The following is an 18,895-nucleotide window of genomic DNA, read 5'->3' as shown; positions in this document are numbered from 1 at the left end:
TCTTTTTTACTTTTTTTTTTTTTTGCGGTACATGGTCCTCTCACTGTTGTGGCCTCTCCCGTTGCAGAGCACAGGCTCCGGACGCGCAGGCTCAGCGGCCATGGCTCACGGGCCCAGCTGCTCCGTGGCATGTGGGATCCCCCTGGACCGGGGCACAAACCCGCGTCCCCTGCATCGGCAGGCGGACTCTCAACCACGGCGCCACCAGGGAAGCCCTGTTCTAGTTATTCTTTTCTCCCACAAATTATCACCTGTGGCCTATTTTAAGCCTTCAGCTCCCACGTGGACTCTTTTATTGGCTGTGTGCCGCAGCGTGCGGGATCTTAGTTCCCTGACCAGGGATCAATTTCCTGCCCTCTGCAGTGAAAGCGTGGAGTCTTAATCACTGGACTGCCAGGGAAGTCCCTGGACTCTTGTCTTTTAACTTGCCCAAGTGACTCCAACACGTAGGCATCCTGCCTGGCACCTTCCCCCCAACTTTCCCAAAACCCAGGGTTACACTGTCTTTGGTTTTGGTTAATTCTCCAAAGCTATGAAAGTCTTCGGGACAAACTTCCCCTCTACTCTCAGTCCTTAACAGAATGGACATTCAATGAAGCCTGTGATGGCTTGGTTGCCCTTCCAAGAGAGAGGAATGAAGGATTGGGAAAGCACAGGTCGTGGTACACAGCTCCGAGGCATCGCTAGTCAACAGAACTGTCTGCAGAGATGGAGAGCTCGGCGATGCCAGCTGTGTGCCCTGACAGTGGCTCCTGAGCACCTGCGGTGTGGCTGGCGTAAGGAACTGAATCTTCACTTTGCATTAATTCAAATGTAAGCGTAAAAGAGCCACACGTGGTCAGTGGCTGCCGTGCTGGGCAGCACAGCTGAGCTGAGCGAACGGCCGTCACTCCGTCATCAGTCCGGTGTCCCCGCTCCTCTCCACCCTCATGGCCAGTCCTCCAGAGCACGTCCCAGGCAGCGCTGACCCAGCCTCCTGCAGCTGCCCCCCCAGGATGGCCCCCGGACTTCCTCTAACTCTAGATACCAGGCCGCACACAGCAGCCACATAAAAATAAGACAATTTTCACACGTTTCTGCTTCTAATCTCCTTAGTGGCCCACAGGCACATCCTCTCTCCCTTGCTCCCAGCTCCCCACTTCCCCACTCTGCACGCCAAGCTTGCTCACCTGTGCACCAAGCATCCCCTGCGCCTGCAAGACTGTCCCTCACACCTGAAGCCTTCAGATCCCTCAAGTCTCCACCCCATCATCACCTCCTCGGAGAGGAGCATGTCATCCCCTCCTCAATTCTGGGCCTTCCATTCCATCACTCACTCTCCCTTTAATTTCTTTCTTCTAGTTACTGTTAGTGTTTGAAATTTTGGTCATTTGTCTCATTACTGGTTTATCAGCTATTTCCAGCAGAGACTATGAAAGAAAAGGCTGAGTCTGTCTTGTTCAGGGAGAGCTTCTCAGCACCTAGCAGAGAGACATTCAATATACACCAGTGTTGACTCAGTAAATAACACTGGAGGATAATTCTGCCTGGGGAGAGACTCAGCCCTACTCAAAGATACTTCATGCCCCTCCGCTCTCAGCTAAAGAATTTTAGAGAATACTGTTTACTGGAAGAACAATGCAATATTTGCTTTCCCCCTTGATTAACACTTTAAAAGAGTCAAACTTAAAAAAAAAAATCGATTTTAAAAAACATATACACTCTGGGACTTCCCTGGTGGCACAGTGGTTAAGAATCCACCTACCAATGTAGAGGACACGGGTTTGAGCCCTGGTCCAGGAAGATCCCACATGCCCCGGAACAACTAAGTCCGTGTGCCACAACTCCTGAGCCTGCGCTCTACAGCCCACAAGCCACAACTACTGAAGCCCACGTGCCTAGAGCCCATGCTCCACAACAAGAGACGCCACAGCAATGAGAAGCCAGTGCACCGCAATGAAGTATACCCCTGCTCGCATAACTAGAGAAAGCCGTGCACAGCAACGAAGACCCAACGCAGCCAAAAATAAATAAATGAAATAAATGAACTTATAAAACAAACAAACAAACAAACATATACACTCTGATTTTTTTTTTTTTTTCGCAGTATGCGGGCCTCTCACTGTTGTGGCCTCTCCCATTGTGGAGCACAGGCTCCGGACGCGCAGGCTCAGCGACCACGGCTCACGGGCCCAGCCACTCTGCGGCATGTGGGATCTTCCCGGACTGGGGCATGAACCCATGTCCCCCTGCATCGGCAGGCGGACTCTCAACCACTGAGCCACCAGGGAAGCCCTACACTCTGATTTTTGTTTCTCTTTTAAAAGTAATGCTGAAATTATTGGTGGAGGGGAGAGTAGGCACATGTGATCTAGAAGTAGACACACTCTTTTTTTTTTTTTCTTTTGGCTGCTCCATGCAGCTTGTGGGATCCTAGTTCCCCGACCAGGGATCAAATCCATGCCCCCTGCAGTGGACGCACGGAGTCCTAACCACTGGACCGCCAGGGGAGTCCCTAAAAGTAGACAAACTCTTAATTAATATAGGGAGCCTCACTGAGGTGGAGCATCTGTAGAGTGAACCCAAGTGGCTTCTGGGGCTTCCCGTGGTTGTCCCAGCCGAAATATCTCCATGACAAAGGCTGACTTTCTCTGACCACGGCTTGACCCCTGGCTGACTCCAGCTCTCTGCTATTATCACCAAGGTGGTAATAGTTCCAATGACGGATAGGAAGTGCCTGACCTACTCTTTGTTGTCAGACAGACATGTGTCTGCTTGTCTGTTTTAAATTCTCTAGATTAATAGAACCCTCTGATAAGAACGCAAAGCAAAAGAGTCGATCCTGGGGCTTCCCTGGTGGCGCAGTGGTTGAGAATCTGCCTGCCAATGCAGGGGACACGGGTTTGAGCCCTGGTCTGGGAGGATCCCACATGCCGCGGACCAACCAGGCCCGTGCGCCACAGCTACTGAGCCTGCGTGTCTGGAGCCTGGGCTCCGCAACAGGGGGCCGCGACAGTGAGAGGCCCGTGCACCGCGATAGAGAATGGCCCCTGCTCACCGCAACTAGAGAAAGCCCTCGCACAGAAACGAAGACCCAACACAGCCAAAAATAAATAAATAAATAAAAGAGTCAATCCTGGTTTAAGTCATAGCTTTAAAGTTTTCAGATGTGGTCAGGAGTTCCTTTAGCAACACCAAACTTGGGTTGAATGTCGACTCTGTCCTACTCTGGAAAAAGATATTTAGACACTTGGAGGACTTAACATGGAAAAGACAAAGTTTCATTTCTCATGGTTAGAAGGCTCTCACCACACACAATTCATGAGTATTTATGGTGCTAACTTGGGAGGGAAAAAAAATGGGAAAAAAAGGGTAAAATAGTGAGAGATAAGACATTAAGTAAACCTCCATGAAGTACACAGGGGAAAAACAAAATCTCCCCTTCCTTCAGACCCCAAGGGGTCTGCAGCTGATGCAAATCCTTTGCTTCCTCCTTGGTCTTAAGAGTAAAAATGTTAAAGAACTTTGTGGTTTCTCTGTATTTTGGGACGGACCCAGATAGAATCGAAGCCATGAAAACATAGAATATTAGCCTAAAAGATGAGTCACTTCCTCCTCTCAGCAAACCCCAGAGATAAATTCCTTCCTTCTCAAGTCCCCCAGAGTGCCACCATTGCTTGATCTTTTTATGAAGCATCTCACCTAACGACAGTCATTCACACGTTCTCACACGAGGCTAGGAACTGGTGAGTGAAAAGCACCTCCAGGCAGCCATATACTATTTGTTACAAAGTCCATGCACTAAAATTTGTAGGAGACCCTCCTTCACTCAGAGCCTATTTACTCCTGTTTACACACAATTCTTACAAGTTTTTTGTTACTAAATTAATATATATTTGTGCAAAGGAGTCTGATTATGTAGTTTCCAAGTTCACAGGACTTGTGACTAGAAACAACGAATGAGGTGGAAATAGTAGATTTTGTCGGGGGTAAGAATAACTGTAAATCAGGCCAAAAAAAGTTGAAAAAAAATAGCAAATTCAGAATGAAAGTAGGGTCAAACCTTGCTAAGACTTTGTGGCAGACTGCAGAAATAGCCACAATTCTGTGCAGCTTCCCCTATCAGGAGGTAGAATCTGTTTCTCCATCCCTTGCATGGGGCTGGCCTAGTGACTTGTTCTGGGCAAAGAACATGGAAGAAGTGACATGTGAATTCTGGCTTGGGTCTTAAGAAACCTTGCACATCTGCCTTCTTTCTTTGAACACTGCCAGTCACCATATGAACAAGCCAGGGCTGGCTTGGTGGATGATGAGAGAGATGTGGACCAATCTCTGTGGCCTCAGCAGACAGCCAGCCAGCCCCCAGGAGGAGGGCCTCCTCCCTGACTAGAAGGCCCTGCCCATCTGAGACCAGCAGAAGAACCACCACCCAGTCTGCCAACACTCCAAATCAGGACCTAAATAAATGGTCTTGGTTTGAAACCACTAAGTTTGGGGTGGTTTGTTAAGCAGCAAAAGCTAACTGATACACATCTCCATGGCCTCAAGGTACTTTTTAGCAAAGTAAATGATGTCATTGAACCCGATTTAGCAAGAGTAGGATCATCCTCTACTAGTCAGTTCCTCTTTCACTAATCAGTCACCAAATCCCGTTAGGGCTACCTCTGTCGTGTCCGTGCCTCTCTCAGGGTTGTTGTTAAGCGACAGTGAGAGGACACAGGTGAGCACTCAGCACAGTGGCTGGTGTGCAGGGAGTGCTCCATGATGAGTCGGCTGGTATTATTTCCCACAGCTGGGCCCCCTCTCCATCCCCCCCCACCCACCCACCACTGCTGCACTAAAGTCCAGCTTCCTTCCTTGTCCTTGGACCACTTCTCCTGCAGAAGAGTAGGTTTCAGGGGAATGAGGAGGAAGGGTCTGTCTTATATGTATCGGGTGGGAGGTGCCTCTGAGGCCTCCGGTAGCTGGTCCACCCGGGTGCTTGGATGTGGTGTTCCCGGTCCTCAAAAGTGGTGAGTTGGAGCTGAAAATTTGGGTGTTACCAGCACATCTGTGAGGATGACCTCCCACGAAAATGTAAGAAGAGGGCCCAGGATCAAGTCCTGAGAACTGAAACACAGACACAGAAAGAGAAGCCTGAGGAGGAATGAAGACGGGGAGGGAAACCAGAAGTTTGGTCACAGATGTCAGGATAGCTTCAAGGGAGGGAGTGGTTACCTATGTCAGACATTACTTGCCAAGACGTTAAGTGAGAAACGTCTGGGGTGTCACTATGTGCGTGTCGGTGGCCTCGGCGGGGACGGTTTCCGAGGAGTGTGGGAGCAGAGTTCCTCTCCATCGTCCTCCACTCAGAGTCAGTTTTACAGGTTGGGTCCTTTCCTAACAGCCCCAAACCTGGGATAGGCACCGAAAGCACACCTTTAACTTACATTGTACCCCACCTCCCCATTTGTACAGAATTATCCATACAGACTCAAGACTGACAGGTTTTCTAGAATATGGTCATTGGGTCTGGAAACAGAGATGACAATATTCCATTGTACTGAGTGCAGCTTTCCATTTTTGCTGTGTTGCAGGCTTTGGTGGCCGAGAGCAGACAGCTCCTCTTGGATGAACAGGAAGTACTTGAGACTGAACATGCTCAACATAGGGCCTCCGGTCCCCACCTGTGCTGCTCAGTCACCCCTCTCAGAGGCTGACAGCTCCACCCCTCCAGTTGTGTAAGGCTCCAAACTCTGGAGTCCTGCTTCTGAACAACCAGCTGTAAGCTGGGGGCTCCCATGCACCCCTCCTCAGGTTCAATCGTTTGCTAGAATGGCTCACAGAACACAGAAAAACATTTTACAGATATTTATGGGCTTATTATAAAGGCTACAACTCAGGAATGGCCAGATGGAAAAGATTCATAGGGCAAGGTAGGAGGGTGGCTGAGCTCCCAGCCCTCTCCAGGTGCACCTCCTGTCCAGGTGTACCTCCCACCCAGGTGTACCAACCAGCACTGGAATGTTTTCACCAACCCAGAAGCTCCCCGAATCTTATTGTTCTAGAGTTTTTATAGAATTCCATCTCCAGTCCCCCATGTTGGCTTTAGAGATTGGGGGTGGGGCTGAAAGTTCCAACCCTCTAATCACATCATCTTTCTGGTGACCAGGCCTCCGGATAGGCCTGGTCACCAGAAAGACCAATTGATTACAGAGCTGGAAATTTCAAAGGCAAGATGCAAAAAAAGAGTCTTAAAATAGAAGGGATTTCTGTCAGCTCTTTGTTATAAATTCTTTTATTTCGTGATTTTTTTTTACATCTTCAAAGAGGGAATGTTTGCCTTTAAAGAATAAAATTGCTTTTTGTCCGTATTCTATGTTGATTCTTAACATTCAAAGCTTAATTCTGGTAGAGGAAAAGCGGGAAGTTATCCCACCCCTCTCATTGCCAGGCTTTGCTAGGCACCCAGATGTACTGCGAGTGGTAAAAAAAATGCAGGAAGGCTACACAGGATATTCATGTGCGATTATCCACACGCATCTGAAGGAGAGATAAACAGCGCACACGTCACTGCAGCGGCAGAGCACATCTTAGGTCTGGCACATCTGACCCAGCTGGAGCACTGAAAAACAGTGCCTACTGCGGGGAGTTTGCATCAGACGAGAGCTCTGTGCGGACAAAGCGCTGGCCTGTGTCTCTGGGATGGAGCAAAACATGCCTGACCGCTTCCCACTGAAATCCCGGTTGACATTCGGGCATTTAACGAGAAATCCACATCTGACTTAAGTAAGGCTGAGTAATCAGAAGTGATTTTTTTAATCTCCTGAATCACCCTTATCAGTGACTTCATTCACTCCATCAAGGTAGTTTCTCTACAGCAAGTGAATAGCGTAAGTCAAGAGGCTGGGACAGGGGCCTGACAGGGCCTCCCTGCTGGAGATGGATGGAGCGGGGTTAGTGCCTGGAGGCAGAGTCTTGGAAACGGTCCAGGCTTCAGGCAGTCCATCCCCAACGCACCCCCAGATCTGCCAAAGTGCTCATTCTCCCCAAGTCAGAACTCCATGCCCTGTCGGGCGTGGGATCTGTCTGTTCTGCATCTGCCGATCATTCAGAACCTCAGGAGCTGGCCCAGGACTGTCCTTGGCAACAGGGACCACCGCTCGCTGGAAAATAACAGAAAACACACATGCTCTGTCCTATGTATGAAAGACGTATGTCCTCTGACCTTCAGACCAGTGCAACCCAGGTCCACAAAGCCTGTGGATGGGCCTTTTTGCAGCTGTGTGTGTAAAGCTTTCTTGAGTTATAATTCACATATCATACAATTCCCTCATTTCAAGTGTACAGTTCAGTGGTTATTAGTTTACTACAGAGCTATGCAACTATCACTTCGAAGAGAAACGCTGCACTCTTTAGTATTTACTCCCCATCTCCCCTCAATACCCCCTTCTCCCTGCTCTAGGCAACCACTGATCTTCCCATATCTAGAGATCTGCCTGTTCTGGACATTTCTTTTTTTCTTTTTTCTTTTTCTTTTTTGGCTGTGTTGTGCGGCATGCAGGATCTCAGTGCTGCGACCAGGGATGGAACCTGTGCGCCCTGCAGTGGAAGCGTGGAGTCCTAACCACTGAACCTCCAGGAAAGTCCCTGTTCTGGACATTTCATATACATGCAATTATACTGTATGTATGGTTTGTGACTAGCTTTTTTCACTGCCCATGTTTTCAAGGCTCATCCATGTTGTAACATCGATAAGTATTTTATTTATTTATTTATTTATTTATTTTCATTGCCAAATAATTTTCCGTTATGTGAGTAGACCAGATTTTGTTTATGCATTCATTAGCTGATGGGCATTTGGGTTTTTCGACCTTTTGGTTGATTTTGGATAATTTTGGATACTACTGCTGTGAACACTTGTGTACTCATTTTTTCTTTTTTTTTTTTGCGGTACGCAGGCCTCTCACTGCTGTGGCCTCTCCCGCTGCAGGGCGCAGGCTCCGGACACGCAGGCTCAGCGGCCATGACTCACGGGCCCAGCCGCTCTGCGGCATGTGGGATCTTCCCGGACCGGGGCACGAACCCATGTCCCCTGCATCGGCAGGCGGACCCTCAACCACTGTGCCACCAGGGAAGCCCTGTGTACTCATTTTTGATCGGACATATAAATTAGATGGGCTTCTGGGGTTCCAAACCCCTTGACACATTCATAAATATTGTGTGTACACGTACTTTTCAAGCATGACAGTGCAGAAAATCCATCAGACTGACTAAGTAAGTAAAGAGCTTCTGCCTGGATAATTAGCACAATCTCCCAGCTGGCCCTCGAGGCCCCGTACATGCTGCCTGCCTTTTCGTGTGGGCCTTCAAGTCAGACAGACCTGGGGCTGGGGAGCCTTTCCACCACCATGTCTGTACCTCACACACGATTCTGAGGTCTCTGAGCCTCTCCCTGCTCATCCGCAAACTGGAGACACTATCAGGACATCCTACCGCAGGGGCCTCCTTTCATGATTAGGAAGATAGTGTCTCTTAAGTGCCGAGCAAAACTCCTGGGTCAGTAACTCCTGGGTGTGACACTTCTATGACCTGGCCAAGGCAAAACCCCTTGACCTCAAAAACACCCTATGCTTCTCCATTTCTTCATTTTAAAATTTTTTTAATTTTTAATTTTTTTTTTTTTTTGTGGTACGCGGGCCTCTCACCGCTGTGGCCTCTCCCGTTGTGGAGCACAGGCTCCGTACGCGCAGGCCCAGCGGCCATGGCTCACGGGCCCAGCCGCTCCGCGGCACGTGGGATCCTCCCGGACCGGGGCACGAACCCGTGTCCCCTGCATCGGCAGGTGGACTCTCAACCATTGCGCCACCAGGGAGGCCCCATTTCTTCATTTTTGCATCTACTATTCTTTCACCTGAAATTCCCTCCTTGACAAAGCCTCTAATTCCGATGAAGGACCATCCATCCTTCAGGTGTGTTTCAAGCTCCATCTGAGCCCCCTAGCCCTGTTCATAAGCCCTGTGACAGATAATGTTCTCTTTCTACTTTGCATCTCCTGAAGGTTGTTTCTCTTAAGGCACTAAACTGACACCACCTGGTGAGCAATGGTTTGTGCTGGGTCTTCTCATTGGCCTTGGTCCTGTACCCAGAGCACCAGCCAAGCCCCTCTTCACCAAAAGGACCACCCAAGGGCCTACACTCCTCTCACGTGCTTTCTTTCAAGGCACCCAGCAACACAGGCAACTCCCCCTTTCCACCTGAAAGCAGTTACAGAGCAGCCAGGCCCAGGGAGGACACAGAATAAACTGGGCACTTAAAGAAATGCCCCTCGTGAAACTTATGACTCAGTGGGTGAAACCAGGGTGCCAGCCTGAGTGATGAAGCATCACGGAGCTGAGTCCAGGCGGGGCACGAGGTGGATCAAGGGGGACTGAGGGTCTAGGAAGGTTTCAGAGAGGAGTTAATGCCAGTCCTGATGTCGTGAAGACCCGGTGGGCAGAGGGAGGGAATGAAAAAGCGTGAACAGAGGACACCAAGAGGAAAAGGGGGGAAGGACCGGGGGTGGGCAGGGAGCAAGAGAACAAGAACCAGCCTGCCTGTGCTCCGGTGGGAAGATCCGGGGAGGGCTTTGTTTTGTTTCTGGGTCGCAGAGGCCCTGGATATCACTTCTGGGCTGCAACACGGGAGTTGGCAGAGAAGACAGAAAGGCTGACAAAATGCAGCAGGAGAAAGAGAACAGGACCTCCGCTTGGAGGAAAGAGGTGGGAGGGGGATTTGGAGCTTAGACTTCCTCCTAGAGGCCACTGGGCAGGAAGCGAGGGTGGAGGCAGAGAGGCAAGTCTGAGAAAGCTGAGGAACAAAGAAGCCCCACCTGATAGTGTCAAGGAGGGTGAGTCCTCAGCAGAGGGGGTGGGGAAGAGGAAGGTGGTTTAAGGGGGATGATGAGGGTCATAAAGGCCAGCTGGGGACAGGGAAGAGAGAGGCCCAGGACTGCTGGGCAACTTGGGACCGCCAGAGTTTGGAGAGAGTGAGGGGAACGTGGCCCTGACAAATGTGCCAAAGTGGCTCCCCCAGGGCTGCTCAGTTACTGGTGAACCAGCGGAGGCCAATGGTGGACCTACTCCCAGTGGAGGATGATCAAGGAGACAGAGTGGAAGGGCAAGGGGGTCAGTGCATTGATGGCCCTTAAAAAAATGGTGGTTGGGCTTCCCAGGTGGCACAGTGGTTGAGAGTCCGCCTGCCGATGCAGGGGACACGGGTTCGTGCCCCGGTCCGGGAAGGTGCCGCGGAGCAGTTGGGCCCGTGAGCCATGGCCGTTGAGCCTGCGTGTCCGGAGCCTGTGCTCCGCAACGGGAGAGGCCACAGCAGTGAGAGGCCCGTGTACCGGGAAAAAAAAAAAAAAATGGTGTTGATGTCTATGCAGGATAGGGAAGAACTACGGCCTTAATGGTGGAGCTTCAGGTCATCCATAAGATCCAAGAGTAGGCTTGGGAGGCATGAGAGTTTGAGGGATAGAAATATGTGGCCAGAGAGAGGATGGTAGAGCTTAAAATTCCGGAGTTATATTCATCAAGAAATACAATATGCTTCAGCCATAAACCAAGTCTCAATAAACTTAAGAAGATTTTGCAACCATCACCATAATTTAATTTTGGGACATTTCCATCACCCCAAAAAGAAATCCCATACCCACTTGCAGTCATTCTCTATTCCCACCCTCAGTCGTAGGTGACCATTCACTTACTTTCTGTCTCTACAGATGTGCCTTTTCTGAACGATTCATGCAAATGGGATCATACAATATGTGGCCTTCTATGATGGCTTCTTTTACTTAGCATAATGTTTTTCAGATTCATCCATGTTGTAGCCTGTATCAGTAGTCTGCTCCTTGTTACTGTGGAATACCGTTCCATCGTGCGGATATCGCACAGCTTATTTATCCATTCATCGGTTGATGGACATTTTGAATTATTTCCAATTCCTGGTTATTTTGGTAATGCTACTACGAATATTTGCATGTAAGTCTTTGTGTGCACATATGTTTTATGTCTCTACCTAGGAGTAGAATCGATGAATCCTATGGTAATTTTATATTTAACCCTTGAAGAAGCTGCCAGACTGTGTTCCAAAGTGTTTGTACCATTTTACATTTCCACTAGCAATGTAGGAGGTTTCCCATTTCTCTGCATCCTTGCCAACATTGGTTCTTGTCCATCTTTCATTATTATAGCAATTCTAGTGGGTATAAAGTGGTATTTCATTGTGGTTGATTTGTACTTCCTTAATGATGTTGAATATTAAGCATCTTTTCACGTACTTATCAGCCATTTGTATATCTTCTTTGTTGAACTATCCATGCAAGTCCTTTGCCCATTTTTTGATTGGGTTGGTTGTCTTCCTATTATTGAGTTATATGAATTTTTATATATTCTAAAATCAAGTCCTTTGTCAGATATGTGATTTGAAAACATTTTCTGCCAGTCTGTGGCTTGGATTTTCATTTTCTTAATAATATTTTTTGAAGGGAAAACATTTTCAAGTTTGATGAAGTCCAATTTATCCATTTTTTCCTTTAAGGATCATGTATTAGGTGTCAAATATAAGACATCTTTGCCTCACCCAAGATCATGAAGATTTTCCTCCTTCTTCCAGAAATTTTATAGAGGAATTAAATTAGAAATCAAAAATAAGATATGCTTTAAAAAACGCACAAATATATGAAAATTAAACAACACACTTCTAAATAATCCATGGTTCAAAGAGATAAGGGAAATTAGAAAATATTTCAAACATCATGAAAACATATGTCCATAAACATGTAAAAAGCAAACATTATAAAAGGGCATTTATTAAACACATGTCATGTGCATCGTCTCTTCCAGCTTTTTTTCCAGTATTTTTTTCCTCTTCTCCTTCAGAGTTAAACTTCTCAAGAAGAATGTTTATCTTCAAGTATCCGTATTTATTCATGTGTTCATGTCCTCCCCCTACACTCCTCAGTAGAAGGCCATCTGGCTTGCAATGCTTCACTCTGCTGGGTTAGCCCTTACTGAGGGTCCCCATGACCCCCTGGTGCTAAATCCAGCAGAGATGCTTCTGTCTTCATCTCACTTGTCCTCTTGGCAGCATAAATGTTGTTCTCCTCTCATTTTTTGGTCTCTCCTCCTCACTTTCTGTCATGTTTGTGTCTCTCAAAGATCAGTCTGAGGTCTTCCTTTCTTCCTTCTTCATCCTCTCTCCTTAGAGGACCTCATCTATCCCATGTCTTCAACAACCATCCATACACAAATGATTTCATATGTATGTTCCCAGCCCAGATCTCTCCTCTGAATCCCCACCCATAAATCCAACAGCCTCCTTGTGTACCTTCTCTCCGCTGTTCTCCAAGGCATTTCTAACTCAGCTATCCACATCCAGACTCATGATTTTGCTCTTCCAGCCCAAGTCCTCTTCTGAAATTTCTTCTTTCAGTAAATGGTACCATCTACCCAGCTGCAAGCCTAGAACCTCAGAGTCATCTGATACATCCTTCTTTTTAAATCCCTATATCCGATCTGTCATTACATCTTATTGATTTAACTTTATTCTTTTTTTTTTGGCTGCACCATGTGGCTTGCAGGACCTTAGCTCCCTGACCAGGGACTGAACCCACGCCCTTGGCAGTGAAAGTGTGGAGTCCTAACCCTGGACCACCAGGGAATTCCCAATTTAACTTCAAACATCTCTCATATAGTTGATGTCATCTCTGTCTTGGCTCCCACCATCCCAGTCTCTCAATGAAACTATGGGCCAGCCTCCTAGACAGTTTCCCTGAATCCACATGCACCCTCAACCAACCCATCCTGGGGTCACAGAGGCTCATCACATCACAATCGTGCCATGTCTCTCTGCTGCTGCAGTGATTCTCAACAGAAAGACCAAACCTTAATATGGTTTAATTGGCCTGTCCTGATCTGGTCTCTACCCGCTTTCTAGCCTCTTCTCTGAACCACACTCCATTTTCTCTGTGTTCCATACATTTCAGTCCTTTATCAGTTCCTCACACTGGCCACTTTCCCCTCTAACCACATGGCCTTTGCACATGCTGTCTCCTCTGCCTAGAGCATGTTTCCCTCCCCTTTCTGCCACGTTAATTCCTATTCAACACTCCTACCTCTGTCAAGCATCATGTCCCCAGGTAAGGCTTCCCTGACCTCCCTGACAAGGTCAAATGCCCAATTATTATCAACCTCCATATCTCTTCTTAGCACCCATTGCAGCTGCAGTTCTATCATTTAATTTGGGTGATTATATGATTTGGGTTGGCTGCCCCAACGAGACTTTAAGTTCCATGAGGGCAAGAACCACATCTGGTTCTATTCATTATTGTATCATTAGCACCTGGCACAAAGTTTGGGCACACAGTAGTGAAATGGAGCAAGACCCTATGGTCCTTCCCCACCATGTCTTCAGCCTGCCTTTTGTCTCTAGAAAAATTTTAGCCAAAGGATAAGGTTAATCAGAGAAGTGAGAAAAATACAGCAGCAAAGGAAAACAATCAAACAGGACAAAACAATAAGAGTTCAGTCATTAAGCAAAATCAAGGACCTTTAGTTTGGGACTTCCCTGGTGGTCCAACGGTAAAGAATCCGCCTGACAGCGCAGGGGACGCGGGTTCGATATCTGGTCAGGGAACTAAAATCCCACATGCCACAGGGCAAATAAGCCCACGCGCCACAACTACTGAGCTCACCTGCCTCAACTAGAGAGCCTGTGTGCCACAAACTACAGAGCCCACGTGCCTTGGAGCCTGCGCACCACAACTAGACAGAAGCCCACGTGCAGCAAGGAAGAGCCGGTGCACCGCAACTAAGACCCAACACACGCCAAAAATAAATTAAAAAATAATAAATAAATCTTAAAAAAATGTTAAAAAAAAAAGGACCTTTAGTTCCTCCTCAAGGGCTATAGATCATATTCTGAGCCATGTCCTGTGAGCTGTCTTATAGATACTGAAATCTCCACCAGGTGGAAGAAGTTAACTACACGAGGACCAGAACTGTAGCCATCACATAAGCTGCCACAATTCAGAGCACTGGCCTCAAGGAAATGGTAACAAACTGACCCTGGAGCTGAAGATTAAGTGTACTTAAAACAGTCAAGATGAAGGTGGTCAGACCACCGATGACCAATTTCAAGATAACTGTCAGAGCTGACTGTGCTGTTTCTATATGTAGCCCCCTCCGTCCACCTGTAAAAGCTCTTGCCTGCTGATTGGGGGTGGGGGGGAGTCAGCCTTTGGGCAGGAGTCTGTCCTCCCCACCCCCAATTGCTGGCAACCAAAATAAAGCAAACTATCCTTTCCACCAACCTTGCCTCTTTATTGGTTTTAGAGCAGCAAGCAACTGGACCCACTCTTGGTAACAGTGGCCACTAAATATTTGTTGAATGAATAACTGAGTCACGATAAGGGCATCTAGGATGAAAACAGGACTTGAAGTGGAGAAGGCAACGGTGAAAGAAGACATGCTGATGTCTTCAAAGAATAAAGGAGAGAGAGCAGGCAGTAAAGTGGCCAAGGGAGAGCTGAGGATCGTACAGACAGTGGTGGATGCCCCCAGGGCACAGGGGCACTTTCACACGGAGGTGGGGGTGTTCTGAGAGTATAGAGTTAGGCATGAACAAGAGAAAACAGGTTCCCCAGATATTCACCCCTTTGCCTGGGCCAGATTTTCTTCAGAATAAAGAAGAAGGGCTCCTCCTAGGCACTTTCCAAGGGGACTATGATTTTTCTTAGAGGAAGGAGGAAGTTTCTAAAGGAAGTTGTCAGTCAATGAAAATGGGGTAGATGGTGTACCTTCATGCTGACCATTGCATCTTCAAAGATCTGCCATGGTCCTGCTCCTGAGAAATGGGTAAACTTCCAAAGAAAACCCTCCACTCTCAGACTCGCACAGCATCCCATTAGCAGCTCTTTTTGATTCTCAATCAGAGACTGAAAACCAGACGTCTGAGGCCTGAATTCAAACACTTCCCATGAAGACACATACCTTGGTCCATCCGGAAAACTGGATAAAGGTGTCCTGGGGCAAGTCTGGGATCCCACTGGGAATAGAGAAATTAGCCACATAAAAGGCCGGGAGTGTGTAGTCAGATGGGCTGTGGGCACAGCCGCTGTCATGGCCATCCCAGGTCCCCAGGTGGCTGCGTACTGCATCCTCCATGTCCAGTGGGAAGATCTCCCAGTTGGTGAGGATATTGGAACCAAGGGTCAGGTTAGAAATAAGACCCTGTAAAGGAGAAACAGAGCAATGAGCTGGGGGTGGGGGTGGAGGTTGGCTTTAAGTGACTCTGTGTTCCAGCCCTGAATTCCTGGGAAAAGCAAACTGGGATATGAAACACAAACAGTATATGCGGACTCAAACGGTGTGTACATCAAAGTGACAGATTTGGCTTGAGGCCAGAGCTTTTGATCCCAAATCCCCAATCTTCAGTGTTTGATTCAGAGACATTGCTAGAATGGAGGAAATGATGGAATTTGAGGATGTGAGAGTGAGTGGAGGGGGGGGATGCAAAAGAACATCCAGCCCACTGTAAAAGGATAGAAAGGGCCGTGATGATGATAGGGAGCCTCAGACTCACATTCTGAAGTTGCTCTATTTGTCCAGCAGGGGCAGGGGCCTGGGGTGTCCATGGCACCAGCCACTGCATCGAAGCCTTTGCTCATGGTTTATCTGGCTTTCTCTTCCCAGCCTTTTTAAAAATTAATTAATTAATTAATTATTGGCTGTGTTGGGTCTTCATTGCTGTGCGCAGGCTCTCTCTAGTTGCGGAGAGAGGGGGCTACTTTTCATTGTGGTGTGCAGGCTTCTCACTGTGGTAGCTTCTCTTATTGCGAAGCACGGGCTCTAGGTGCACAGGCTTCGGTAGTTGTGGCACGTGGGCTCAGTAGTTGTGGCTCGCGGGCTCTAGAGCGCAGGCTCAGCAGTTGTGGTGCACGGGTAAGTTGGTCCACAGCATGTGGGATCTTCCCGGATCAGGGCTCGAACCTGTGTCCTCTACATTGGCAGGCAGATTCTTAACCACTGTGCCACCAGGGAAGTCCCTCTTCCCAGCCTTTTACGAGGGGAACTTCTCCAACCCAGTGGGATCCCAAATTAGTCCCAGGACACTTCTCAATATCAAGCCTCAATTGTCCAATTAGTAATACAATAGGTATTAACAAGGCAGCTGTGTGCCAGGCTCTTGGCTGGGTCCTGGGGACTTAGACACCTCATAAGAGTCCCCATCACTCTATAGGTCAGCATGGCCTGTGACAGCCAAGCAGGAAGGCCACTAATTACAGCCTGAGCACAAGGACTGTAACAGGGACATTTCTACTGGAGACAAAAGTGGCCCCTGTATAGCTATTCCCTAAGAGTGTCATTGCCTTGCCTCCGAGGTGTCACCAGGAGGGTCAGGAAATAGCCCCAGACACCTGTCCTCTCCTAGAGTGGGTGGTGCCATCATTCCCTCAGTGAAGACTTCCCTCCTCTAGCAGATGGTGAGCTACCCACGGGGTAGTCTATATCTCAACATCCTTGGATCCCCCAAAGCGCCTCACAGAGCATGCGCACAGAGTATGAACTGCGCAAATGTTTGCTGAATAATGCTCTCAAAATGTACATTAGAAAAATGTATTTGGACTAGACACCTAGGCACAGACTAACCAACAGAAGTGAGAGGCAGTGCACCAAGGGAAGGGTTCTCTGCAATTCAAGCGTTTGTCCTGGTTCATCCACATCCATAAAACAGAGCAGACCAAATGCTAAGCTGGCTTTGTTGGCAAGGGAGTGCCTTTTGCGACCTCAGTGGGTTTTTTTAAGCAAAGGAAAAGCATGGTGCAGTGGCTTTCTCCTCCTGTTTCTTACTAAAGGATGACTGAATTCAAACGCAAAGGAAGGCTTCTGTTTGCAAAGCTCAACTTTCTCATCACCTGCAGAGGAAAACAGTTGTTCAAAATAACCCAACTTCTAGGTTGCAAAACAAATCAGGGTAGGTTCACTCATCAAATACGGAAAGGTGGGTGTGCTTTTAAAAATTACTTCTATGTGAACAGGGCTGGAGGGAAAGAGTGTATGTGGGAGAGTTTTTAAATGGATTTACAGAAACCTCCCTAGTGGCTTAGGCACAGGTCAACCTTTGAATCTCACTCCTAACAGGGAAGCTACGCCTACCTTAAAATCGTTGATAGAACTGCCGTAGTTCACACGCCCCATGTTCTCCACCAGGAGGTCCAGGGTGGCTCCAGCTTTCCCTGTGATGTTCAGGGTGATCACAGTATTTCGCTCAAGGACTCCGTGGGGGACCTGTCAGTTCAATGCCAAATGAGAATTAACTAGGGTGGGAGGGTCAGCAGAGAGGCAGCCCGCTCAGTTAGTTCAGCACTCATTTTCCTGCCTGGAAGTGTCACCAGACTTGGGAGGAAATGCTCTGATGGCTCCTTTGCCCAAGTTACTGGCCAGATGCCCACGTTCCAGAAATCACTGCTTTCTACACAAGAAGGTCAGCAGACTCAGCTCCCAGCAAGGAAGGGGCAAGGCTGGTTTCCTTAGCTCTGGGATGTTTTGTTGTGCATCTATTTTTATTTTATTTTATTTTTTTATTTATTTATTTTTTTTTATTTTTAAGTTTTGTATTTATTATTATTTTTTATTTTTATCTTATTTTTTTATTTTTTGGCCCCACTGCACGGCATGTGGGATCTTGGTTCCCTGACCAGGGATCGAACCTGCGCCCCCTGCAGTGGAAGCTCGGAGTCCTTAACCACTGGACCACCAGGAAAGTCCTTTATTTTTTAAATTAAATTTTTATTTTATATTGGGGTGTAGTTGATTTACAACATTGTGTTCGTTTTAGGTGTACAGCAAAGTGGTTCAGTTATACATACATACGTATGTATTCTTTCTCATATTCTTTTCCCATATAGGTTATAACAGAGTGTTGAGTAGCCTGTGTATCTATTTTTAACAGAAAGGGGATAGAGGCAAAAATTCCAGGGGAAGATTCCTAATACAGGAACCTCTTCACGTTCTCACAGCAAAAAGGCAGTCACAAAAAGTAGCTTCTAAACAACACCATGGAGAGAGGAGACAGAGTCAGACAAACGAGATAAAATCAGTGAGTCAGGTGGAATAGTCTCACTTCAAAATACCTGACATGATGCGTTAACCACAAAGACGAAATAATAAAATGAGGGGAAACAACAGGTATTTTAGCAGCAACATATTCCTAGTTTTGTTAAATGCAAGATGAAAAAAAAAAATGACCGTAATTCACTAAGACGACCCCCAGGTTGAAATTTTGGAAACTGCTGCCAGTATACACATAATGTCTGACACTTGCTGCCACTGAAATGAAAGCCGCTAATGACAACAGAATGGAGATATTTTCAGTTAAAATTTTCTGAACAAGTTTCCTTGGTTAGGAAAAATCTCTTCATGTGTTTTTTTTCACGTGATTGTTTCAGTGAGAGGAAGGGAAATCCTAAAATGTTATCTTTACTTTGCTACAAAACCAAAGCCTTTGTGTCTTTTAGCTCTAATTATCATGAACAATCCTACACAATATAATTTCTCATGTAATGAAGACCCACAGTTAAATGAGTCATCTGGGGTGTACAAACGGACCCTGCCCTCCAGGAGCAAAGAAGACATGGGTGACACACATGGTCAATCAGAGGGGATGGCCCTGGATTTGGGGCAACCAGGAAGCTTTCCGAGGAGGTGGGGCCTTAAGCACAGTCCTGCAGTTCGGATGGGTGAGGGGGTGTATCTCAGGTAGACAGAGCACAGGTGAGACTACATCAGCAAGCAAGGGGCAGAGCTAAGGGGCATCACGAGGAGGGTTAGAGCCTGAGGATGGAAAGGCAGCCACGGCCTTGACTGTCATGTTACCAAGTGCAACCCACAACCCCCTC

The 18,895-nt window shown here is 47.5% G+C and overlaps 1 protein-coding gene across 3 annotated transcripts in view; it reads right to left on the bottom strand.

Annotated features, from left to right (window-relative positions):
- The window catches only part of GLB1 (galactosidase beta 1), a 90,902-nt gene that overhangs the window by 3,032 nt on the left and 68,975 nt on the right, over positions 1–18,895 (bottom strand). The window contains exons 14-16 of one of the 3 annotated variants that reach the window (XM_032648560.1): positions 17,154–17,285; positions 14,988–15,227; positions 6,236–7,124 (exon numbers count right to left, since the gene is read on the bottom strand). In XM_032648560.1, coding sequence (XP_032504451.1) covers positions 6,999–7,124; positions 14,988–15,227; positions 17,154–17,285 — 498 coding nt within the window. In that variant the 3' untranslated portion in view covers positions 6,236–6,998. Of the gene's footprint in view, positions 1–6,235; positions 7,125–14,987; positions 15,228–17,153; positions 17,286–18,895 lie in introns of those variants that run through there. The other 2 variants (XM_032648559.1, XM_032648561.1) reach the window with 2 other exon arrangements.

The sequence above is a fragment of the Phocoena sinus genome, chromosome 11, assembly GCF_008692025.1.
Source record: "Phocoena sinus isolate mPhoSin1 chromosome 11, mPhoSin1.pri, whole genome shotgun sequence".
Taxonomy (NCBI): Eukaryota; Metazoa; Chordata; class Mammalia; order Artiodactyla; family Phocoenidae; genus Phocoena; species Phocoena sinus.
Note: the sequence above shows the minus strand (reverse complement) of the source record. Positions and strands in the feature narration are given on the sequence as shown.